This window comes from Populus trichocarpa, chromosome 9 (genome assembly GCF_000002775.5).
Source record: "Populus trichocarpa isolate Nisqually-1 chromosome 9, P.trichocarpa_v4.1, whole genome shotgun sequence".
NCBI lineage: Eukaryota > Viridiplantae > Streptophyta > Magnoliopsida > Malpighiales > Salicaceae > Populus > Populus trichocarpa.
Genome location: NC_037293.2, coordinates 8,396,900 through 8,419,625, shown reverse-complemented (window position 1 = coordinate 8,419,625; position 22,726 = coordinate 8,396,900). Strand labels below are relative to the sequence as shown.

General features: G+C 35.0%; 3 protein-coding genes across 3 annotated transcripts; 2 read left to right on the top strand and 1 right to left on the bottom strand.

Annotated features, from left to right (window-relative positions):
* The first annotated feature begins 3,060 nt into the window (after positions 1-3,060).
* Positions 3,061-6,236, top strand: LOC7469614 (uncharacterized). The gene is made up of 3 exons (XM_002313125.4): positions 3,061-3,900; positions 4,669-5,016; positions 5,114-6,236. Exons 1-3 carry the CDS (start codon positions 3,436-3,438, stop codon positions 5,735-5,737), a joined length of 1,437 nt encoding a protein of 478 aa, XP_002313161.2. The 5' UTR covers positions 3,061-3,435; the 3' UTR covers positions 5,738-6,236.
* A 7,610-nt stretch (positions 6,237-13,846) lies between these two features.
* On the bottom strand, positions 13,847-15,931 carry LOC7478721 (classical arabinogalactan protein 9). Its single transcript, XM_002313855.4, has 2 exons — positions 15,339-15,931; positions 13,847-14,176 (listed from the first exon to the last, which is right to left on the bottom strand). Exons 1-2 carry the CDS (start codon positions 15,846-15,848, stop codon positions 14,096-14,098), a joined length of 591 nt encoding a protein of 196 aa, XP_002313891.1. The 5' UTR covers positions 15,849-15,931; the 3' UTR covers positions 13,847-14,095.
* Positions 15,932-19,939: 4,008 nt separating this feature from the next.
* LOC7469615 (uncharacterized) lies at positions 19,940-22,055 on the top strand. Its single transcript, XM_002313126.3, has 2 exons — positions 19,940-20,487; positions 21,705-22,055. The coding sequence occupies exons 1-2, from the start codon at positions 20,182-20,184 to the stop codon at positions 21,822-21,824; spliced, it is 426 nt and encodes a 141-aa protein (XP_002313162.1). The 5' UTR covers positions 19,940-20,181; the 3' UTR covers positions 21,825-22,055.
* The last annotated feature ends 671 nt before the right edge of the window (positions 22,056-22,726 follow it).

Sequence of the window (22,726 nt, the reverse complement as noted above, 5' to 3'; positions counted from 1 at the left end):
AACAATAACAAAGTTTTAAATAATTTATTTTAATGTATATATATGCGCGCGCTCTCTCTTTGAAAAAAAAAAAAAAAAAAAACTTTTCATTGGCTCTTTCATTTGAGCTGCAAATCAACACCAAAAAAAAGGTAAAAAGTATTATTTTTTTTATTTTTTGGATCTGCTATGCCCAAAAAAAGTCCTTCTCACTCGTCAGACCACGGATTGCACTCTCATTTTTGCATATCTAAAATATTTCATTATCTGTTAATATAATGATAATTCTTTTTATTTTATTTTTCTGTTCTAGTGGTGTGTCCCGATAGGCCAAAGTTTTTGCTGATTGTTTGGTCCATGGCAGAGATCAGCCCCCAGGTGCAGACTGGATGGTGGCAGTAAAAAATAAGCCAGCGACACCTTTCGGTATCCTTGGACAGAAAGTTAAGGAAATGAAAATCGTCAATATTGAGATTTACAGAGATTTAACTATATGAGATTTGAAAGTTTTAACTAATTTTTTAAGCCTTTAGATTTAGATTTTGATTCTTCAATGTTAAATATATATACTCTTGAGATTTTCACGTTTCAGAATTAATAATTTTCAAGCTATTCTTAATGCAATCTTTTTTATTATTTAAACCTTGGATAATGATGTAAGAATTTATCAATTAAAAAAGCGAATTTAGTTTTGATATGTGATAATTGCAACGAAGTATTTTACGACTATAAAGTCTAAAAAAGAGGAAAGAACTTGCTTGACAAAGACTTCGTGATTACTCAACTTAGATGCTCTCATACTTGTTTTATTTTTGCTCTTTAATTTATATATCTTGGAACGTATTTATCAGGCGAAAGGAAAATTATCACGAGTGGCCCCAACGTGTCACACGTGGTAACTATCATGGATAATCATGCACAAAGCCTGGCTTAATGAACTGTCAATGAGCGTCAGATGGTCAGGTCGAGGAAGTCCGGAATTAGGTTTAAGGATTGCTTTAACAAATGGCGCACCTGGTCCATGGCCTTTCACGTGTACAGAGTGCTCCCAGAAACCAGTTCGTGATTTCCTTGTCGGTTTTGAAAGAAAACAAATAACCCATGGACACACCGTTTGAAAATTTATTCACCATGGATGATTCATCGTTTTTTTTAAATAAAATAAAAAACCAAACGTCCAGATTTGATGGTTTTATATTTTACTTGTCATAAAAAACAATATAATTAATGTACAAATTGGAGAGAAATTAATTAGGACCGCTAATCCTCGTTGCTTCCCTGTATCGTGTTAGTTTTATGAAATGCTGCTTCCATGAGGCCACTGAGGGGACAGGTAATTTAAGAAGCTCCTCGTCGACAATGATCTCTCTCCAATTTGGAAGCAGGTTAAAAAGATGTTGGAAACGTATATATAAAAACGTTTCGATGATGGTGTGTGTGTGTAAAATAAATTATTCAAGTAAAAATTATTTCTAACTAAATATATTTATATTTTTTTAATCAATGGTTAAAAAATAACTTAAATTAATTTATAAAAAGTCATACCAGACATAGCGGTATGAGTATGCCAACCAACATTTTGCTCATTCTCTACGAGGAGGTAAATTTGTCACTTGATCTTGTTGGATTAAGAGCTTGTTTTTATTGTATTAACAATTCTTTTTAAAATATTTTTTTAACCACGGCAGCTTACACGTGTTTATGGTTAGACGTTGTTGTTTATTGTAGAAGTAAGAAAATGGGAGATTTATAAATTATTTTTCGAACAGATTATATATTTTTGCCAGAGAAGGGAGTATCGTATCTAATTGTTTCTCTCAGCACACCACGGAAAAAAAATAAAATCTCGAGTGTGAATCTCCCTACTCTCGCTTGTTTTCCACCACGTATCACCATGCAAACCTTTATATTGGCTACAAATCCTACTGTAACCAGTAAATGACGGTCACACCCTCCCGTGAACACTTGGACACTAACCGAGCGAGTTTATTTCTGTTACTTTAGAATATTTTATTTAGGGATTAAATCTTGTATCTTGTTAAGGATCAGTGCAGAAATCTTATAGTGTAGTCTATTATCGGAAAAACTAGTCATTGGTAATGTTTTATCACAAAATTTAGAATATTTATAAGTAAAAAAAATTATATTTTATTATTCTCATAAAAATACTTAGATTTAGTTATTGAGTTAAGGTGCATTTGTTGTCTTTAGACGGAACTAGAATATAAAATTAAAACGGAACATAATTTTTTTTAATTTTATTTTATAAAATATTCACAAAACTCAAACTCGAAAATATTTTTGCTGCTACATTGACGAGTTAGAACATTTATTACTTGAGTCTTGCATTCTTTAACCTAGAGCTAGAGTATAAATTAGCTATAAATGCCAAGTTACTCTCAGCTGGCGTTTCAACTAGATCGTGTAATTAACTCATTCAATCGTGTAATTAATTTGCGATACTTATTGAACCGGCACTTCAAATTCCGCGCAATCAATTATTAAAAAACAATTATTGATCGTTGAATTAATTTCTGGCCAGCGTAGATTTCCTTCAATTTTGAATTATAGACGTTTCTATTCCAAAAAAATAATAGCAATCATCAATCAATCACACTCAACCACCTGTCAATACCTCTCCTCTCTTTTTTTTTCCAGTGAAAATCTATGGTTGGAAATTTCGCAGAGATTAGTTCAAGCTACACCGCTATATCCTTGTAACCTGGATGGAGAAGTTTTTAGAAAAATAAAAAATTTTATTAGTTATTTTTATTTTTTGTATGTATTTTTGTTTTTCTGGTATTTTTTCCTGTTTTAAAAGAATAATTTTTTTATATTTTATTTTTTATATCCATCGTTATCAGGATTTTACTGTTTTTTTTTATATAAAGAATTGTAGTAGCTTTTTTTTTTTGCCAAGGGAGCTCATGAGTGAATATAATAAGTTTTTTATATATATATCCTTGCAATGACAGTGTTTTTAATCCTTGAAGGTTTTAACTTGTTGCGAATGTTGTTATACTTTGCTTTATTATTTAACACAGAGAAAGCTGTCGTTAGAATTCGGCTTGGCAGATGCAGCAAGAACTTACCAGCCCACTACTCCCAAATTTGGCCTCTACCCAGGCACCCACCCACGCGACCCGCACTCTCTCTCTCTATATAGCACAACCTTTTTCACTCCCTCCCAAAACACACCTCTACACTGTTACGCACACACTCTCCATTCCTCTCAGTCTATACCCGAACTGTTTTCCCACCATTTTCTCCTTTCTCTCCACCACTCACACACCAGAAAAGCATTCCTTTCACTTCTCCCATGAAAAAAACTCATCTCTCTCAACAAACTCTCCTAACTAGTCTCTAACAAAACCAAAAAAAATCTCACCTCTTCTTCTTCTTCACTACCGGTTATTCTCTATCGCCTCTTTTCTTTTCAATTTTACCCCTACAAAAATGGAAAAAAAGCAAGGTTTTTTCTCAGCACTTAAAGAAGAAATAGTCGGAGGATTCTCCCCTTCTCGTTCTCGCTCAAACAGCCCGGCCAGAACTGCTTCATCAATGTCGGGTCTTCTCTACCGAAAAAAACACAGAAAGGACACTTCATCCTACGCCGCACAACCAGAACCGTTGATTGGGAAATCGAGGAGCTCAAGGCCAATGGTAGGGGAAACGTTATCTCCACTAATAGAGGGCCCGGATCCCGATGGAGGGGTGGGTGAGCATAAACGGGCCGGGTCTGGGCCGGGTCTGGGTCAGTGGATGAAAGGGCAGTTATCGAGGACTCCATCTGTTACTAGTTTGGCTTATAAGAGGTCTGATCTGAGGTTATTGCTTGGTGTCATGGGTGCACCATTGGCTCCGGTGCATGTTAGCACTTTAGACCCTTTGCCTCACCTTAGCATTAAAGACACCCCCATTGTAAACTCTCTCCCTCTCCCTCTATTTTTCTTTATTGTTAATAATGTAAAAAGGGTTTTTGTTGTGTGTGTGTGTGTGATTTGTAAGGTTTTTTTTTTTGGGAGGGGGGGGGGTAACCAAAATAAAGGTGGAATATTTTTTCAATTTATTAATTACGAACACTGTTTGTTTGGATTGGACCTTGGCTAAGTAAGATTATTAGTTTTGTGGGTTTCTTTTTCTTTTTGGGTTTTAATGTTTTCCTTTTAAGAATGGAGAAAGTTAGTTTTGGGGTGTTTATATCTAGACTAACGATTTTTTTTTTTTTTTTTGTGAACGTAATGGTTTTGTTTGGTGAGCTACTGGATACTTGAGAGTTATTGTACTGGTGAATTGCTAAATCCATGGAATCTTTTTTTTGGTTGGGTTTTTTTATTTGCTTTTTTTGGGTTCATCTTTTGTTTGGTTGCTGAGAAAACAGAGGAAAAGTCAAAGAATTAAAAGTTCATGATGTTATGTTACATGTTTTGCTGCTCACGTTATTGAAAAAATGTGATGCTGTAAGGATTTTCTTTTTTTCTTTTTCCACATAAGTTAAAACTGATGCTTGCATCGTAGTGTGAAATAGGTTGTTGCTAACTGGCAGTGTTAATGTTCGTATTTTCTCCAAATTTGGACACGACTTCATTTCTCTGCTCTATAACTTGGTGGAAATCGCTCCAATTTTTTTGAAAAATTGAAAAGAGCCACTCATGATATTTTGTCTTCCATGGGATTGTATTGCTGCAGGAAACTTCCTCTGCTCAATACATATTGCAGCAGTACATGGCAGCGTCTGGTGGGCAGCAGGTGCAGACCTCGATTCGAAATGCATATGCCATGGGAAAGCTTAAGATGATAGTTTCGGAGTCTGAAACACCCACAAGGGTGGTGAAGAACCGCAATGATGCTAGAGGTGTTGAGTCAGGTGGGTTTGTGCTTTGGCAGATGAATCCTGATATGTGGTATGTTGAGCTTGCCGTTGGGGGTGATAAGGTTCGTGCTGGCTGCAATGGCAAACTTGTCTGGAGGCACACACCTTGGCTTGGTGCACATACTGCCAAAGGTCCTGTTAGACCATTGCGTAGAGCGCTCCAGGTGAAGTTTTTTATGCTACTTCTTGCAAGCTGTGCTTTGGACATTTACATTTGTTCTAGTAATTGGCTCATCTGTGGACTTGTTTATGTCATTTCAGGGTCTTGATCCAAGAACCACAGCTAGTATGTTTGCAGATGCAAGGTGCATAGGAGAGAAAAACATAAATGGCGAGGATTGCTTTATACTAAAGGTATTGGCTGATCCACAGACTCTGAAAGCTCGGAGTGAAGGCCCGGGCGAGATCATAAGGCATGTTCTGTTTGGCTACTTCAGCCAAAAGACTGGACTTCTTGTTCATATGGAGGATTCACATCTGACCCGCAACCAATCCATTGGCGGGGATGCAGTTTACTGGGAAACGACAATCAATTCATTCCTTGATGATTACAGGCCAGTTGAGGGGATCATGATTGCCCACTCAGGTCGCTCTGCTGTGACTCTTTACAGGTTTGGTGAGGTGGCAATGAGCCATACCAAGACAAAGATGGAGGAAGCTTGGACTATTGAAGAGGTTGCATTCAACGTGCCTGGCCTTTCAGTAGACTGTTTTATCCCCCCAGCAGATTTAAAACCAGGGTCCTTTAGTGAAGCTTGTGAGCTACCTCATGATGAAAGGGGAAAGAGTGCAGTGGCATTAGTAGCACTTCGGGCGAAAGTTGCAGCACTAGATAAATCAGATGATAGCTGTGGAGATAACATGACATGGAAGACGGAGGTCTAATCCAGGGTAGGATTGCATCACTACAATTGTTTATACTGGTAACTAGCTACAATTGACTAACGGGTTAGGTATTACGAAGTAGGAGTTGAAGTCATTTTTTGGACTTTGGGATCTACCTCTGTTAATCTGTAAAATAGAGCATAATCATTCACTGTCTCAAACCGGGGCGTAGACGAATCTTTATACTCTCAATGCAGAATCCAGCGAGGGAGTTGGAGCTCGGTTTTCCAATTAGGGATAGAACAAATGGAGGTTTTAGTTTTAGTTTACCTTCCATGCCTGGAAGAAGGTGGTGAAGCTTTAAAATAGCAGAACAATAACATTCTATACTTCAACTAATTCTATCTGAGTGCATACAGCAGTGGCGGTGGAAAGGAAAACTGCTTCTGGCTAACATGAGTTTAACGCTTATGTCTATTTTGTTCACTTCTGTTTGTGGGCTTGTTACTCTTGGTGTGGTTGCTTAATTCATATTGAAGGTTCTTGGTTTTGAAGGAAATGGAATTTTTTGTATCTGTTGAATGCATGCAAGAGAGACGAACCAGTTCCTTTACCATTATGTTTCTGTGTTTTGCGGCACTTTTTCCAGTGCTGTTGAAAAGGATGTGAACCATGATATTTGTTGATCAACCATCGAATGCTTCATGCATATGAGTGTAGAGATCAACATCACTTCCTTCATCTCAAGTTTTTGGATCTGCACGAAATTAAACATTTCAACCTCCCATCGTTTAGAGCTTTCTATCTCATTCATCGTGCAATGTACAGGTCTTTTTTTTATTGTTTGGACCTGATTCATTTCTGACTGCTGCTGTTTTGAATATTTTGATTCCTCCGGCTTACATGATGTTTTAGTGCCCACATTTCTCTTTTCACAGTGGTTGACAGCATCTAGTGGTGACGTTGGAAAGCTCAGCAGCATTATTCCATTGTTTCCTCTCTACACTTGACCCCTTCTTGGTGGGGTCTTCGACTTTTTTTAAAGGCAGTGTATATTAATTAAGAGAATTTGACCCTTGGATCCAAACCCCCATTGGCATGAGCTTAGGTTTTTATGCGGGTTTGCATCGTTTGAGGCGAAACCTGTGCATGAAACATGTCATTACAGCAAGGTACGGGGTAAAAAGTCTCCAAAACCCCATGTGATTTCTTCCCCTTGCTTTTGCTTTCTCTTCCTAAACTGCTTTGTTTCGTCATACCTCATTTTTTTTTCCCTGCCTTTTGCAGACACTGTCTCTTCACATTTTAACCAGGTCTATTTGGCTGTTTATGCAAAAATGAACCGTGTAAATATATATTTTAATTATTTTATGCTGTAATTCATTTGATTAGCATGTGTCTTAGTTGAAGATCGTAGGTTCCATTTATTTTGTGAATAATATTATGTTTCATGCTCATGACATCAGGTCATCTATTTTTACTCCTTAAAAAAACAGGGGGTGGACTACCCCAAGGGCATAGACCTTCGGGTCTATGTGAACGGGCTTTGTTGTAAGGGGCTCAACCGTTTTGATCATTCATACACGTGTATTTAGGTTTTTTTTATTAATCATTTAGATTATTTTATTTTTAAAATTTTTTTATTTAAAACCTGTGTTAAGTAAATAGTCTAATTGAGGGTTTTTAAATTTAAGTTGATGTACCAAATTTAATGAAAATTCTTAAAATTTTATGTGATCTAATTTATTTTTTTCAGGAAATAATGAAGTTACATTTACTATATACTATGGAAGGTTCCACTCTTCTACTTCTTGCTTGCTTGAAATTGAGTTTGAGATCGTTTATAAAAGTGTGTTTGTCTTGAAAATATATTGAATTAATTTTTTTAATGTTTTTCAATGATTTTAATATGCTGGTATAAAAAAAATTATTTTGATGTATTTTTAAACAAAAAATACTATTAAAAAGCGTGTAAAAATAAAAACTATCACAACCTCAAACAAGTATGATGTATGTCCTTGTATGGTCAGGTTTCTAATTGATGGTTTTCTCTTCCATTACTTCTGATAACATTACTTTGGTTAAATTTAATTTATTTTTCTTTAACTAGATTATACAAAATGAAACGTTTTTTTTTACTATCATGCATTTGTTTATGGTCTTCTACATAGATAGACGATTGATGTACAATTTTATTTTCTGAATCTCGCTATGCTATGGGCTAGATCATTTTTTTAATATAAAAAAAGTATTCAAATGTTGCTACTCTATTTCCAAGAAGTAAATAAAAATTGTAACTGAAGTTAACTCTGACTAAGTCCAATGAGCTATTTTCATTTAATTATATGAGGGGAAAAAAGTCAAGACAATAAATGAACCATATATTTACATGAAAAGGCAATAATAACGACCTACATGAAAATAATGTTTGCTACTATAAAATAAAAAAACATGAATTTTAATTATTATAAAACTAAATGTTGGACAACAAGATCTAAGATTGCATGCCAAACATGCGACACATGCGACGTAAGTTGTAAGGTAGAAACAACTATGTATAAAACAAATGGAAAAAATTATGATATTCAATTTTTAATAATCTAATTATAAAAAAAATAAATAAAAGGATAAAAAAAAATCCAGCAAATATGGACAAGTTTGCCAAATCTTGTGAGTTTGATCATAAAAACAAAATAACCTAATAAAAAGTGAAACATAAAAAAAATATGAAGTTCAGTTTTCAAACTACGAGGCATTAAAGGATGAAATAAATAAAATATACAAAAAATGATGAAAAAATTTCGAGTAAACTCTAGTTAATATGTCAAACTTACAATCTAAATCATTAAAATAGGCTCACCCCACATAAAAAAAAATAAAAAAAATCATGAAGTCTAATTTTTCAACAAACCTAATTCCAGGGGATTAAATAAAAATAAAAGAAAATTGGTGTAAAGGATTTAAACAAAAGATCGATGTCAATCTGGGCTAACCTTTTGAACATGTAATTTGAATCACACAGCTAGGATCACCCCACAGAAAAGAATCATGAAACTGAATTTCAAACCAACTCAATATTAAATAATGAAATTAAAAAAAAAATTAATATTGAAAAATAAAAAAAAAAAAACAATTAAAAAAAAAATAACACAACACTTTTTTTGTTGGACTGGCGTGAATCCCGCAAAGAGTAAATTGGGGGAAAATGAAAAAAAAAATCGCCGCCACCTAACTGCTAACCATCGATTGACATTCACTGTCTTAATGGACAAAACTTAATGAAAAAGCTATTTTGGTTAGTTTCTCGTTTATTTGTGTCAGACTCATACATAATTATTTAGAATTATCTGTCATTACAAATCCAATTATATTATTAACATTGATAAAATATATTTGGAATAAAAGTTCATAAAAATATTTTTTTTGTGTAAAATAGCCGACCATTTCATACAATTGAATTGACTGGCTGACCGATTAAGCTAGGAAATTAACAGAAATGCTCTTATTATGTTGTTAAGTTTTAGAAATACGACTATTAAAATGTTATTATTATAAAGCAGATAGTTATTTTGTTGCACTTGGAAATAACAACATCCAATAAATATCATATTTAGAAACACAACAAAATAAAAACATAATATACTATTTCACTATTTTTTTATATATAAATAATGTTATTATATCAAAAAAGCATTTATTTTTGTCATCAGTTTTATTCCTTCGGCCATTATGTAATTTGGGTGTGCGCAGTGATAAATGATAATGCAGTTAGGCTGCGCACCAGGTAGGCTCAAATGAGAATGATATCTTAGCTACCATAACGTCCTCACCTGTTTTTTTTTTCAATATTTACAGGTGGAATGTCAAGTCAGCTAATTACTTCAACAACCACGAATGTTTGCTGCGACCTTTGTTTTTGTTTTATGTAGTAATAATATTTGGCACGTTCCTCTCATTCACACATCAGACTTAAAAACACCATCCCAGCTATCGAGGTAGTTCTAATGTTATTATCAAATATATTTTTTATTTATCAATATTTTAAAAATAAGACTTTTATATATCATCTGCTTTTAAGATTCTTTATCCATACCTGCAATCAAATTATATTGCTTTTTTTTTAAATAAAAATAAAAATAAATTACGTTGTTTTATAAAGAATTTAACGTTTTTTTAATGATGGTGGAGTCCATTATTGTTTGATATTTTCCTGAAATTGTTGGATTAATCTTGTTAATATTTTTTTTTTGAGGTAACATAATGTCAGAATTTCTTTCAAACATCACGTTTTCTACACGACAATTTTAAATATTGTTTTTTTAAATATTGATTTTGATGCGTGCTTAATTACTGTTTAGTTAATAACTTAATACGAGGATTTAGACCCTTCAACAAATACAATGATTTTTAGATCCCTCAACAAGTTTAGTTGGCATTGAAGTTGCTGGCGTATAACCTCAACTTCCCTTTTTGCCTTTTAGAATTAAAGAACGGCAGGTAGCCAGGAATTGTGTAGCGTGCTGCCTGGTTTGAAGCGACGTGTGTGTGGGCACACACGTGTGTATTTGGGTTAGTGAGCTTGTTCCATATGGGAAAGGGAGATGAGTCAAGACAGGACGAGTTGAGGGATGGTCTTATTTAATCGTCTAGGCCCTCTAGGGAGTAGGGGATCCATTGAGTTTGGTGAGGTTTAAAGACCTGGTTATATACGAGTATATGCCTCCAAATTCTTTACGGGGAATGGTATCTAATTATTCTAAGTATAGCTCATCTTCCTAGATGACTATGTTAGAAACTGAAGTTGACTTTGAACTGTTTTTCAAATCTTTCAACCTTCTTGAGAAACACTTTCCTGCTATCTGATTTCAAGAAAACCACACCAAATTTAAGAGAAAAGACCGAGGATCAAGCAAGTGTCAAGCTTAATTAGCTGGCATATCCATGCTATGGAAGTGAAACTTTCAATCAAGTCAAAAGATGATAGAAGAAGTAGTGTCATTGTATTTTTTTTTAATATATATATATATATATATATATATATATATATTTTTGTATTTTTAAATTGATTTAATATATTAATATCAAAAATAAATTTTAAAAAATATTGTTTTAATATATTTATAAATACAAAAATCAACTTCTATTATTCATCAAACACCACCATGGAGAATCTGGATTTTTTAATTTTCTGGAGAGCTTATGGGAAATGACCTTCAGTGTGATTGAATAATTGCTTTGACCTTGACAATCCTACAACATGTCTAGTTTAATAACAAGAATCCTACACGTACCAGAATTTTAGGAAATGTTCTTAAATTTCTTGTGTTTAGCACTTGAAAAAAAATATAAATATGGATAGTGGTGTTGACTGTTAAGAGTTGGGAACTTGCATCCGCAGATAAATAAAATAAATAAATAAATACTATGAAGGCGGTGTCGGCAAAGGAACCTTCCACTAGATCATGGATTACCAAGAATAGAGGGTTCAGTATTAATGATAGAGCAGCAGCATCCAAGAACCGATGAATATTTATTTATTGAGCCTCTGTACTACCACCCATTAATTCTACAAGTAAAATTACTATTTTTTTTTTTTTTTTTTAAAAAAGGGGTTGATTTGTGTCCAAGTTCAAAGACACAATAAGGACCGTTGGATAGGAAAAAAATAGCCTTGCTATTAGTGCTAGTCTTTTTCTGGGTACTGCAATGCAGAAAACCCGGGTAGCTGTCCTCCTAGCGGGCGCTCTCGCTGAAAATTAAAATTATACCTGTAAAATCTTATGAATGTTTTACAGCTATTGTTTATATTTTCTTGAGTTTAAAAACAAGCAACGAGTATCTGGTTAAACTTATATTAAAAACATTATTGAACATCAATATGATAGATAAAGACATGAGTGATTTTTCATGTGTCAAGGTGGGTCTAAAAAGGACATGTGAACTTAAATAAAAAAAAAGTATTTTAATCATTTAATCAAAACATCACAATCGTTTATTTAATATATATATTAAATCAACTGTACATATCAATAAAAAACAATTTACATGTCACGTACTTTGAAGATTATTGGATTAATAATTGAATATTTGCACAAGGGCCATATAATACTGATATGCCCATACTCCTCCATTGACCATGAAGGACGGCAGATCTCATTGAAGGATTAGGTATTTTATGGGCCAGCAGTATTGTCGCCATAGGTGCCCAGACGCATGGGCCTTATTTATGGGCTACACGGGCCTGGTTTAATTGACCCATATTGAAGCGTTAACTCCAATCCAAAAAAACTGCTTTTCCTGTTCTTTTTGCCGTGCATGTGTATTATGCAGCTATTTTATTTCATTTTTATAGTTATAATTTCAATACATAATTTTTAATTATGTTTTAGGGTCTATATTTAATATTCACTAAATTAGAATATTTGGTTTTAATTGAAAATATATTTTTTGTATCATATTTTTATAAGAAAAATCCATGCCTTTCATGCAAGAATAAGAGTAGCTTATTTTTTTTAAAAAAAAGTTTGAAGAGTTTATTTTCTTAAGAAATCATTAATGTCAATGATGGCATTTGGGTTTTTATGGGTGAATGTGGTTGAAGCTTCCGAAGGCACGACAAAATGCAGTGATTGCTAATGAAAAAGAATTAGGTACTGCATATGAATGCATAGGCCGAATAGGTTGGAATCTTTTATAGACGAAGCAACTGCAAGGTAACTAAGCCATTTATGACTGACGCTTGTGTTTATATAAAACAGAAGCCATTTATGATTTTTCAACAGACTCCACAGCTGTAACAGAGGCCGGCGGTTCACTGCCCTTACGGAAACATTTATATTTACAAGAATAACTAAATATAAATCAGATGAGGTGGGTGGGCCGGTGGGTGGCATCCTTGGTTTGATTATTTTCGTTTTAATCTGGTTTTGAATCAAAATAAATAATCAAATTAAAATTAATTTTTTCATGATTTTGAATTAAATTAAATTAAAAATCCGTTCAAACTAACTGTTTTTTATTTGGTTCGGTTTGTTTATTTTCTTTTCATGCCGGGCTCCAGTAAATTTAACCTGAATATATAATGTTTTTTTTTCCTCTGTCTTACCAACCTTGCACGTAAATTCCTATGAAGAGGGCAGTGATAAATCCGTTCAGACTTGTGAGAAATTTACCGTTCAATTATCCGAACCTCGTGTCTCATCCTCCAGTAGATCGGAGTATACCATGGTGACATTGACCATGGTGGCAGTAATAAATCTACATATCATTTACATTTGAAACATAGAGGAAGATGTATAAGTCTCTGTCAACGTTATGATATTTTTTTTTTAGTTTAATGAGGGTGTTTGGATCAGCTTGCATGTATCTTAATTAATCTTACGGGCTTTGAAGTTAAAAAGTTATGACATTCTTAAAAGTAAAAGAAGAAGAAAAAGTTCACGGGCGGCTGCTATTTGGCAATGAGATGGGGTTGGGGAAAAGTTTTTTTTTTTAATATTTTTTTTATACTAGGTTTAATTTTGGGTTGGATTGGTTCGGTTCCATCTAATTTTATTAGTTTTGGAATTCTAAAACCAAAACCAGACATTTTTTTAAAAGATTTTTTAATCAATTTATTTAATTTTTCTTATTTTTTTGATTTTTTTTTCGAGAAAATATTTTCTCGATCTATTTTGTTTTTTTCATTCTTAGTGGCATCCCCTTTTCAACCCTCGAAAACTTTTAAGTCGTTGCTAGCTGTTGGTTTTGATTTTTCAAGCACGTTACCAAAGGTAATTGGCTCCATCCCATTGCATAAAATTTAATGGAAAGGTTTTAGCCACAGCTGTGATACTCAACTCCTTTACTCGAAAAGAATTTTGATTTTTAAATTATTGAGTTAATCTAAGTCAAATTATTTTATTAAGATAATGTCACTTTATTTTTTCATTTTATGTTTTTTCTTGATACTAATTTAATCAGTTTCGATCAGGTGAACCAAATTATTAAAATCAAGATCAAGTTAATCAAGTTTTATAAGATTAATATCTTGTATTAATTGGGACATGGAAGGATTCTCCTTCTCTTTGGAAGCCATAAGCTAGTGCTTGCCTGTATTGGAAATGGACAGGCAGAGGAGAGAGAGATGAAGAATACTAAAGGCAGAGGCAAATAACGAAGAAGGAAATATAAAAGAGAGAAAGAGGAAACTATCAACAATCTCAAATACAAAACAACTCCCCTCGAATACAAAAGCTTCCCTCAAAAATCTCCCCAAAGAATCCAACCGAATGTATAATATATGGCTCAAGTACTGGTAATAAAAGATCTCATCACCGCGCAGGGGCTAAAATGGCAGCCAGTAATATATGTAGACAACAGCAGAAATTAAAAAAAAATAAAAATAAAATTAAAAACTGAGACACAAAGATGATATGTCTAAGTTAGCAACCAGAATGCTGATCCAAAGACCAGGCTCAGGACCATCTTCTGCACGGACCCCATCTTCTCTACTCCACTCTGCAACAACACAGTTTTTGTGGGAAAAAAGGTCAAAACATTACAGACACAACATTTACACGCTAAGAAGTAAAAACCCACCTCTGGTAGGCTATGCAATTAAGCATGGGAAACCACCATAATTGCTTGCGTATACAAAACTAATCAAGCAATTAATTGGGACGGTAATGGACCGCAGCTGGACCCGATAAGGCCCAAGGCCCAAATATAAATCGGTGGACCCCATTGAATGCAACCCAACTTGCGATTTTGGACAGTTATTTGAGCCCAAAAACACTTATATTTTATTTTTTCTATAAGCCCTGCAATTGAGCAGAAGAGGGGTGGTCCTCCCTGCGAAGACAGCACAGGAAGTCCTCGGGATTCCGCGTCTTGCACATACAGTACTTTTTTTTTTTTTTATTATTATTATTGTATTTCCCTGATTTAAAATATAATGGATTCATTTCATTTTAATCAAATCAGGTCAAACATTGAATTTGAAATCAGATCTGTAAACAGCTACTGCTTGTTGGTGCACAATTCTTAATCCGAATCTAGTTATATTCACACCGGGTAATAACCACATCAAGCAGAGCCCAAGACCTAGACCCGAGAGAGGCAGCAGCATCGGGAATTATTATTCGTTTGTAAGAATGGTTGTAGATGTTTTTTAAAATATTTTTTATTAATTTTTTTTTAAAATATTATTTTTAAAATTAGCTATGGTATAAAAATATCAAAAATTTATTAATTTAAAAAAAAATAAAAATTTTCAATCTCTTGCACTTTTAAAATATAAAAACAAACAATTCCCTGCAGCACTAACAACACTCCGGTTTACAATAGCAAACTACACAGTATTTTGTCTGCATTGCGCCAGATCCTAACTAAATTAACTACTACCAGCTATGGTACTAGGACATCTAGCAAGTTTTCAAACAAAAGATTCAGCAATGCAGTTACATTGAATATAAAGAAATTAGCAACATTAGAAATCTGATATTAAAAAAAAAAAGAGATTAACTGTGCATGAATAAAACTTTTTTTTTTTTAATAGAGCAAATGACTGATCATATTTGTTAAATTTAAAGGGTACGTTGAACTAAATTACCAGATCACATAAATGCTTAGCAAAATATAATCATATGAGAATATAGATGGGGATCAATAATGGACTTACCATATCGGTTCCAGCGGGTCCAGGAGAGGAAGCACCCAAACTTGGAGCAGGAGCGCCAGTTGGTGGAGATGGAGGACTCAATGCCAGGGGAGATGGAGCTGGAGACTTCAACTTAGGCTTGCTGGGAGCTGGAGCTGGAACAAGAGCTGGTGGAGCTGCCAATGGAGCTGGTGGAGGAACAGCGGGAGGAGGGGTTGCTGGTGGAGGAGTAGCAGGTGGTGGGGTTGCTGGTGGTGGGGTGGCGGGAGGAGGAGTTGCTGGTGGTGGGGTTGCGGGAGGAGGGGTGGCAGGTGGTGGGGCTGAAACTGGAGGAGGGGTAGCTGGAGGTGGAGATTGGGTAACAGGAGGTGGGGCTGAAACTGGTGGAGGAGTGGTTGCTGGCGGTGGAGAAGAAGTTGGTGTGGGTGGTGCTGGTGTTGCTGTTGGTGACGTTGCTGGTGCTTGACCAGAAACACCAGCAATCGAAATGCAGATCAAAGAAAGAAGGATGACAGCTTTTTTTAGCATCATTTTTTGCTAGTTTTGATACTCTCTCTCTCTCTCTGCTCTTTGCGTGCAGTCCTGATCAGTGAGGAAATAAAGAAAGGAAGGGAGGATTATAAATAGAGTAGAAGGAAGAAGGTTCGGAAGTTCGAGAGGTATTGGTGGGGCCAATGAGCTACCAAACAGATCTGAGGCGTCGATTATGTTGTTTGATGTGGGACCAGCAATGCATGTGATTTGGATATGAGATCTGGGTGACACGTTAGTAGCAGTCAGCCAGCTTTTTTTTCCTTAAAAAAAAAAGAAGAAGAAGAATTGTTAGTTACTCTTTAAGTTGTGTATTAATGATGAATATGGGTTAGCTTAGGGGGTTGTCCTCTCTCTGTGGGAGGAGTGAAAATGGTAGAGTCGTCGGACATTAACATGATTCAAAAAATCATGATTATTAATGATTTTGTTGGAATGATTTTCTTTTGTCCTTAAAAATGGCCATGCATTTGTCAACCACTAGCGAATGTAGAGCTCAATATCGGTTTCAATAGTTCAGATTAAATAAAAAAAACTCAATAAAATAAATCTTTCTTCAATTTTAAATGAAAATAAACTAAATAAATCAGGCACATCGAGAATTCCTAGTCTTGTTCATACAATCAAATTTTATTATGCATGGGTGAAAGAACTTGCATTTTTTTAATTATGATTGTCATATAAATGTTTAAGATTTTAAGTTTGATTTATATTTTAAATATTTTAATTAATACTTGTTAAGTCAAGTTTCAAGTCTTTAAATCTTTGCCCTTTTCAATTAATTAAGAATTGTGTTAAAATCAATGTTAAGAATTATGTTGAAATTAAAATATATATGTATATAAATTCAATATGTTGGATTGTTTTTAATATATCATATTATTAATTCACTAATACATGAATTGACTCGCATTTCTTGAATTAATCTTCAAATCCAACTCGACAACTGTGAAAATGAGAGGTATTCTACTAGTCAAGAATAATGAGCGATCCTTTTTACCGAATAAGCAACAGGAGGATTATGATCAGTGGGCCATGCCCTCATATGAGCTGGCCCTTAATCATAACATTGCCATTGGATTGGCACTGGCAGATGTATATTTTACGCTTAAGTTTTGGCTATAATCTGCCAAATTTTAGTTGGTATGTTGGAGCACCGCCATTGTGTGGTGGCCCTTGCTGTGCTAGCTGTCTCGCCGTGACAGGCGCTCTTTAGGGAGCCTGGAGGCTAAATAATCCTTGCCAGTTCGTCGTTGAGTTTGAATAATAAATACAAAATTAGGCCTGGAGACATGAAAATTATGCAGAAAAAAACGATGATAACGAGTAAAATTTCCAACGAGTTCCAGCTACATGTGTTGCCGTGAGCCTGCAACCAGTTCTACCAGTAAAAGATACTGTTTTTTTTTTTTTTTTTGGGTGGTCCTAACTCCTAATAAGCTTGTTGAGTGTGAGGGATCATTAAACTGGGTTCACGTGTCTCATCCAGACTGGTTAGAATTTGGAAAGGAAATGGTAGATGGATGACCTTTGCTTATAATCCAATCCTCCGTTAGATTTTCTTTCCTTTTTCTTCTTCTTTTTTTTGGTATAAAGATGAAAGAATTAAGATGTTCGTTTTCATAAGACCCCAAGAAACTCCTCTGCAGTATTATGATTACTAATAGCTTAATCAAGGGTTCTGTTTTTATTGACCTATCACCATCACCATCTCCATCTCCATCACCGAGGTCCCTGTAGGTTTGCAGTTATCTTTCTCAACAAGCGTTTAATTATAGGCTTATAGTCCTTTTCGTTGTATGTTTCTTTTTTGTTTGGAGATTGATGGTCGGAGAATTTCATTGTATTTGCATATTTGACATTGAGGAACTGGTCAAACGATTAATAATTACACTGTTTAATTTCCAGTTTTTAAAAGTTCAAAATCAGGTAAGATTACTTAGATTGCGAGGAGTAAAGTTTTCACGAATCTTTAAATCTTGACATAATTGATCCATACGTGAAAATCAATCAATTAGAGACATCACTTAGACAAAAAACAAAAAGAAATATAAAGAGAAAAAAAGAAATCCCACGCAAAAAGAGAGAGAGAGAGGATTCTTCCACTTATGCAGTGATGAAAGCAGAAATTTAGGTGGTTGATTATTCTCAACGCAAAAAAAGCACCGACTGACTGGGCATTCCATAGAAACTGAAATTGATATATAGCCAGTGCCTAGCCCTTCCAATCCATGTTAAACAATGTGACAATTAATGGCTTCTTCTTCAATCCTTTATCTTAGCATTGTCCACATGTATCACAGTGCCATTATAACGCCTGTCAAGGATTTGCCTTCTCAACTCCCTCCATAATTCAATCCACAACAACACCCCCATTTTTTTTAGAGTACCTTTCAGTTGTTAACATACACGTTTCCTCTCGCATTTTACACGATAATTATCGAACAAGATTACTCTCTGGAATCTTGATTTTCCTGGTCCGATCGAATTGAAACATTACTATATATAAGAGGTACGGTTCATGAGGACAAATCATACAAAAGGTAGGTCCAAAGTCCATGTAAACGAGAGTAAAGTAAAAGGGAACGTGGACTGTGGGGGGGGGGGGCAAGTTAGTTTAACGATCATTTCCTGCAATGTGAATGATTGTAACTTGCTATCCTCCTCTTGTTGGCCCTTTAGTTTCTTTTCCTTGAGGTTAAATTGACCTCCTTCCTACCTCTTAATTAATCCTAGGCTGCCTTTATGATAACGTGGTTTCAACTGCAAGCCGGGAAAGGTTTTACTAGCTAGGGCAAATAGTCGGACCATAACAACACTAATCATGCATGGAGGGACTGCATTTTGGTTTGGCTTCATCACTATATTAAAGTTGTAACAGTATATTCCACTTTCGTCGTGGACAGGCCTTTCCCTTTTATGAGAAGAAAAGAAAAGAAAAGAAAACCATACATTTATTAGAGAGAAATACCCTTTTTTTTAGCTGTTGTATTTGTGCTAGAAAGTTAATTGGTGCCATGTGTTTTAATTTTGATCAATTTGGCTAAAATGCGACGCGATACATCCAGGCCAGACGACGGCATCAACGAGCCTTTCTCGTCAATTGGCTTAATTTTATCAATTCTTGAGAGCTGGTTAGCAGGCATGCAGAGGGTCTTGGATGGATGTTCTGTCAAAGAGAATGAGGCATTAACAGTTCAAGATAGCTAGCAGAGCTTGTCCCTGGGGAAAGATAAATTATATTCTCGGACAAAATAAAAAAAAGCCACACAATTTGACTTCTCAAGACAATTATTACGGGAAAAAGAGATTCTACTCTTTTTATCAGACAACGCTGTCCAAACAATAATTCAATACTTTTATTTTATATGCTTTTTCCCCTTCATGTCTAAGTAGGGTTAACGAATAATTATTACGTAATGAAATTTCACTAGTATCATTATATGGAAAAGAAAGAAATATAATAGAATATTGGGTAATTTTTTTTTATTAACATGAGTATTCGGATTAGTTTGCGCGAATCTTAACTAATTCCATGAATTCTAAAATTAATAATTATATAAATCTCCAAACTATAAAATTTATAAAACTTAAACTAATAATTTTTATATAATAAATCTAAAACCTAATCAGTTTATCAATATCCTATCCTAGTTAATATTAGATAATTTTACACGGTATCTCTGTGCATGTAAATATGTAAGTAGTTAATTTGACCGCGAGACTCTTATCATCGTTGTTGTCTCTGTCTCTTGTCGTGAAATGTCAGATGTTAGAACATTTGCATCATGGACTTTGCCGGTGGCACATCTATCCTTTGCCAAAACCCTCAACCACACCTCCGTCACCTAAAGCCCATGTCAGAGAATGAAATGAAAGCTAAAACCTAATTCTGAAACCCAGATCCACTACTTATTCCCAGGTCTACCATTGTATATATTGGCCTTTTCTATTTCTCCTTTAGCCCAACCCAACTCCTCCATCCCCATCCTCAAACTGCCCAAATTTCTGGTGGATGTCTGTCCTCAAACACCAGGACACTCTTGACCCAACAAAAATCGAACGATCTGTTTTTTTTATAGTGCTTGACCCAGGCAGGGGCATTCAAGTATTTAAAAAATCGTGAAAAAGTTAAAGAATAGTACGCCAGGATTAAGGCGGGATCAGACAAATTCTGTGTTTCTCACTCGCACAAAACCCAAAAAACCCTTATCTCTCTTCGCATTCTCTCAAAACACCAAAATTTAAAAGGAAAAAAAAAAAAATCAAGCTAATTCAAAACCCTCCCCCTCTCTCAGAAACACAAAATTCTCGAGTTTTTTTCTTTTTTCAAATGGCAATTTCTTCAGGGATTTTCTCTACTTTCCTATCCACCGAAACGGTGCCGCTTCTCAAGTTTCCTTCTCCTACATCCACTCTTCCTCTCAGGTTTCTGGCTGCGCCTCCCGCGAACCCGCGCATGGTGCGTAGTACTGTAGTTACCTGCGCCACGGCATCGACCGGAAACCGTGCTCCACGCGGCATAATGAAGCCGAGGCGAGTCTCACCTGAAATGGCGGACTTTATTGGTGCTCCTGAGGTCTCTCGTACTCAGGCTCTCAAGCTTATATGGGCCCATATCAAGGAGCACAATCTTCAGGTATAATTTTTATTAGAAGTCTACATTTTGTTCTAAAATCTTGGGTTCCTGTCATTTCCTGTGCTTAGTTTTTAGTTAAACGTTTGGATAAGGTTGTTTTGGAACGGTAAAATGTGGTTGTTTTTTATTCATGGGTTTTTATGCTGTTGATTATTTAATTGATTAGCTGGAGACATGTCATGTTTGTGGATAAGGTTGTGCTGGTGTCAGCGAAATGTTCCAGTTCTGCTTCTGGTGCTGTTATTATTATTATTATTATTATTATTTTTTTTTTTTACTTTTATGAGTTTTTTAAGTGTGGGTTATGCGGTTATTGTATTTTAGTTCTGAAAATGTAATATGTTTTACGCGTTGCTTCTTTTGTGGGTTTGGATAATGTTATGAGGCTGCTGGATAATTGTGGGTTCTTGGGTATTGTTTGTTTGCTGCTCATGTAATTAATTGAATGGTGTTATACTTGGATATGTTTGTTCGATGTAGTTTTTTATTCTTGCATGGCCTGATCATTATTGCTGTGAATTCGTTGATGTATGAACAAGGTGTCTCTCATGTTAGGGATAGATTTCATCACTAGAATTTTGGTTGAGACATGATTTTATATAGAATTTTGGCTGAGACATGATTTTGTAGGTAGTTCAAGTTTGAGAAACAATTCAGAATAATTTCAAATTTGTAATACATGAATGTGGTATGCACTGCTTTGTTGATACGACCACATGCAGTATGTTTATATGAATGTGGCTTAATTAGAGGTACTGGATTTTACTAACCTGAAAATGCGAGGCAGCGCTTACAAAATTGCGAGGTTCAACACGAAGACTGGCTGTTGGCTTGTCATTTCCAAGCAGCTATCGTCCTTCACTATTAGGGTTAGCTTCCAGCTGAATAATTTGGTTGAAACAAAAAGCATGATTGGTGTTTGAGTAATGGATACAATGTTCACTTAATTACCGTTTTACTTCACCCTTTAGAACATTTGTTAGTCCATCTGCTGGTGCGGTCACTTCCCTTTATTTGTTGAGTGGTGTATTTACTAATTTGGTGCTAACTCTTTTCTTGAACTGCAGTATTATTGCTCCTCTAGTTCGTCATTTTTGCATGAATCTGGTGTTTGTTTTTCTAGCTGTTTCTGAGCCATTGCATAGAACATCCATGGTGTACGCATATATGGTTATCTCATTAATTTGGAGCTGACTGGACTTGCTGCGTTTTTTTAGGACCCTAGTAACAAGAAGAACATAATTTGTGACGAGAAGTTGAAGAAGATATTTGCTGGTAGAGACCAGGTTGGATTTCTTGAGATTGCTGGGTTGATTAGTCCTCATTTCCTCAAATGAAGTTCAAGATTATGGATCCAGTCTTCGTGGTCATCTTTCCCGTGGCAGGGCTATCTTTTTTGTTGACGATAATAGTCAAAATTATGCCTGGTGCTTTCGGCGGCTTGTGTTTTTAGTCTTAATTAGCAGTACTTACATGCAGAACTAGCTTTGTTAAGAATTTTGCTTATGGATTCCTTACATAGTACGATTTTCAAGATGATATTATAACTTTCTGCCAGTTTATGCTTCTGTTGATGAATCTCAAATTTTGATTGAATCTTGTATGTAGTTGTGGTTCTGGCAATATTTTCATATTGGGTACATGCTGCATAAAACAGGCTCTTGGTATGATTTTAGATAGTTTTGATCTAACTGAAAAACTTATCTCAAATGATCATGGCAGCAGTCGTATTAAGCCGCCCCTTGCCTGCACTTACCTACCTTAATTACGAAATAGAGTTGTTGAAATGATTGTTGGCAATTGAGCGTCTCTGGAGTTGGACTCATAACGAGTTCTTGCACAGAACTCCCCAAGAATGGGAGTGCGTGAGGGCAAAAACTAGTAATTGCAGAAAAGGGAACTTTATTGAAGAATATTTGGTTGCAGAAACAAGAAAGAGTGGAACACAGTTCTAATCTAATCCTCGCTTCTGGGTCTCCTAATTTTCTATGGAATCTTTACACAGTCATTCCTGCAACGGGAAACACAAATTAGATCAGCTAATTCCATATCACCACATGTACGGCATTAGCTTTTGAACTCCGCAAGATTGGAGAGAGACTTTTTAACTCGAAATTCCCGTAGAGAGTTTGATGTTATGGTAGCTTTAATTTAGTTACTCAAATAATTTTTGTTTTTTATATGGATTCTATATATAATTGTATTTTAAATATTAATTTTGTTTAAATTAAAATAATAT

Coding starts and splice junctions, on each gene's coding strand:
- LOC7469614 (XM_002313125.4), top strand. CDS start 3,436: ATGGAAAAAAAGCAAGGTTTTTTCTCAGCACTTAAAGAAGAAATAGTC. Junction 3,901..4,668: donor GCATTAAAGACACCCCCATT/GTAAACTCTCTC, acceptor GTATTGCTGCAG/GAAACTTCCTCTGCTCAATA. Junction 5,017..5,113: donor CATTGCGTAGAGCGCTCCAG/GTGAAGTTTTTT, acceptor ATGTCATTTCAG/GGTCTTGATCCAAGAACCAC.
- LOC7478721 (XM_002313855.4), bottom strand. CDS start 15,848: ATGATGCTAAAAAAAGCTGTCATCCTTCTTTCTTTGATCTGCATTTCG. Junction 14,177..15,338: donor GACCCGCTGGAACCGATATG/GTAAGTCCATTA, acceptor GTGTTGTTGCAG/AGTGGAGTAGAGAAGATGGG.
- LOC7469615 (XM_002313126.3), top strand. CDS start 20,182: ATGGCAATTTCTTCAGGGATTTTCTCTACTTTCCTATCCACCGAAACG. Junction 20,488..21,704: donor TCAAGGAGCACAATCTTCAG/GTATAATTTTTA, acceptor GCGTTTTTTTAG/GACCCTAGTAACAAGAAGAA.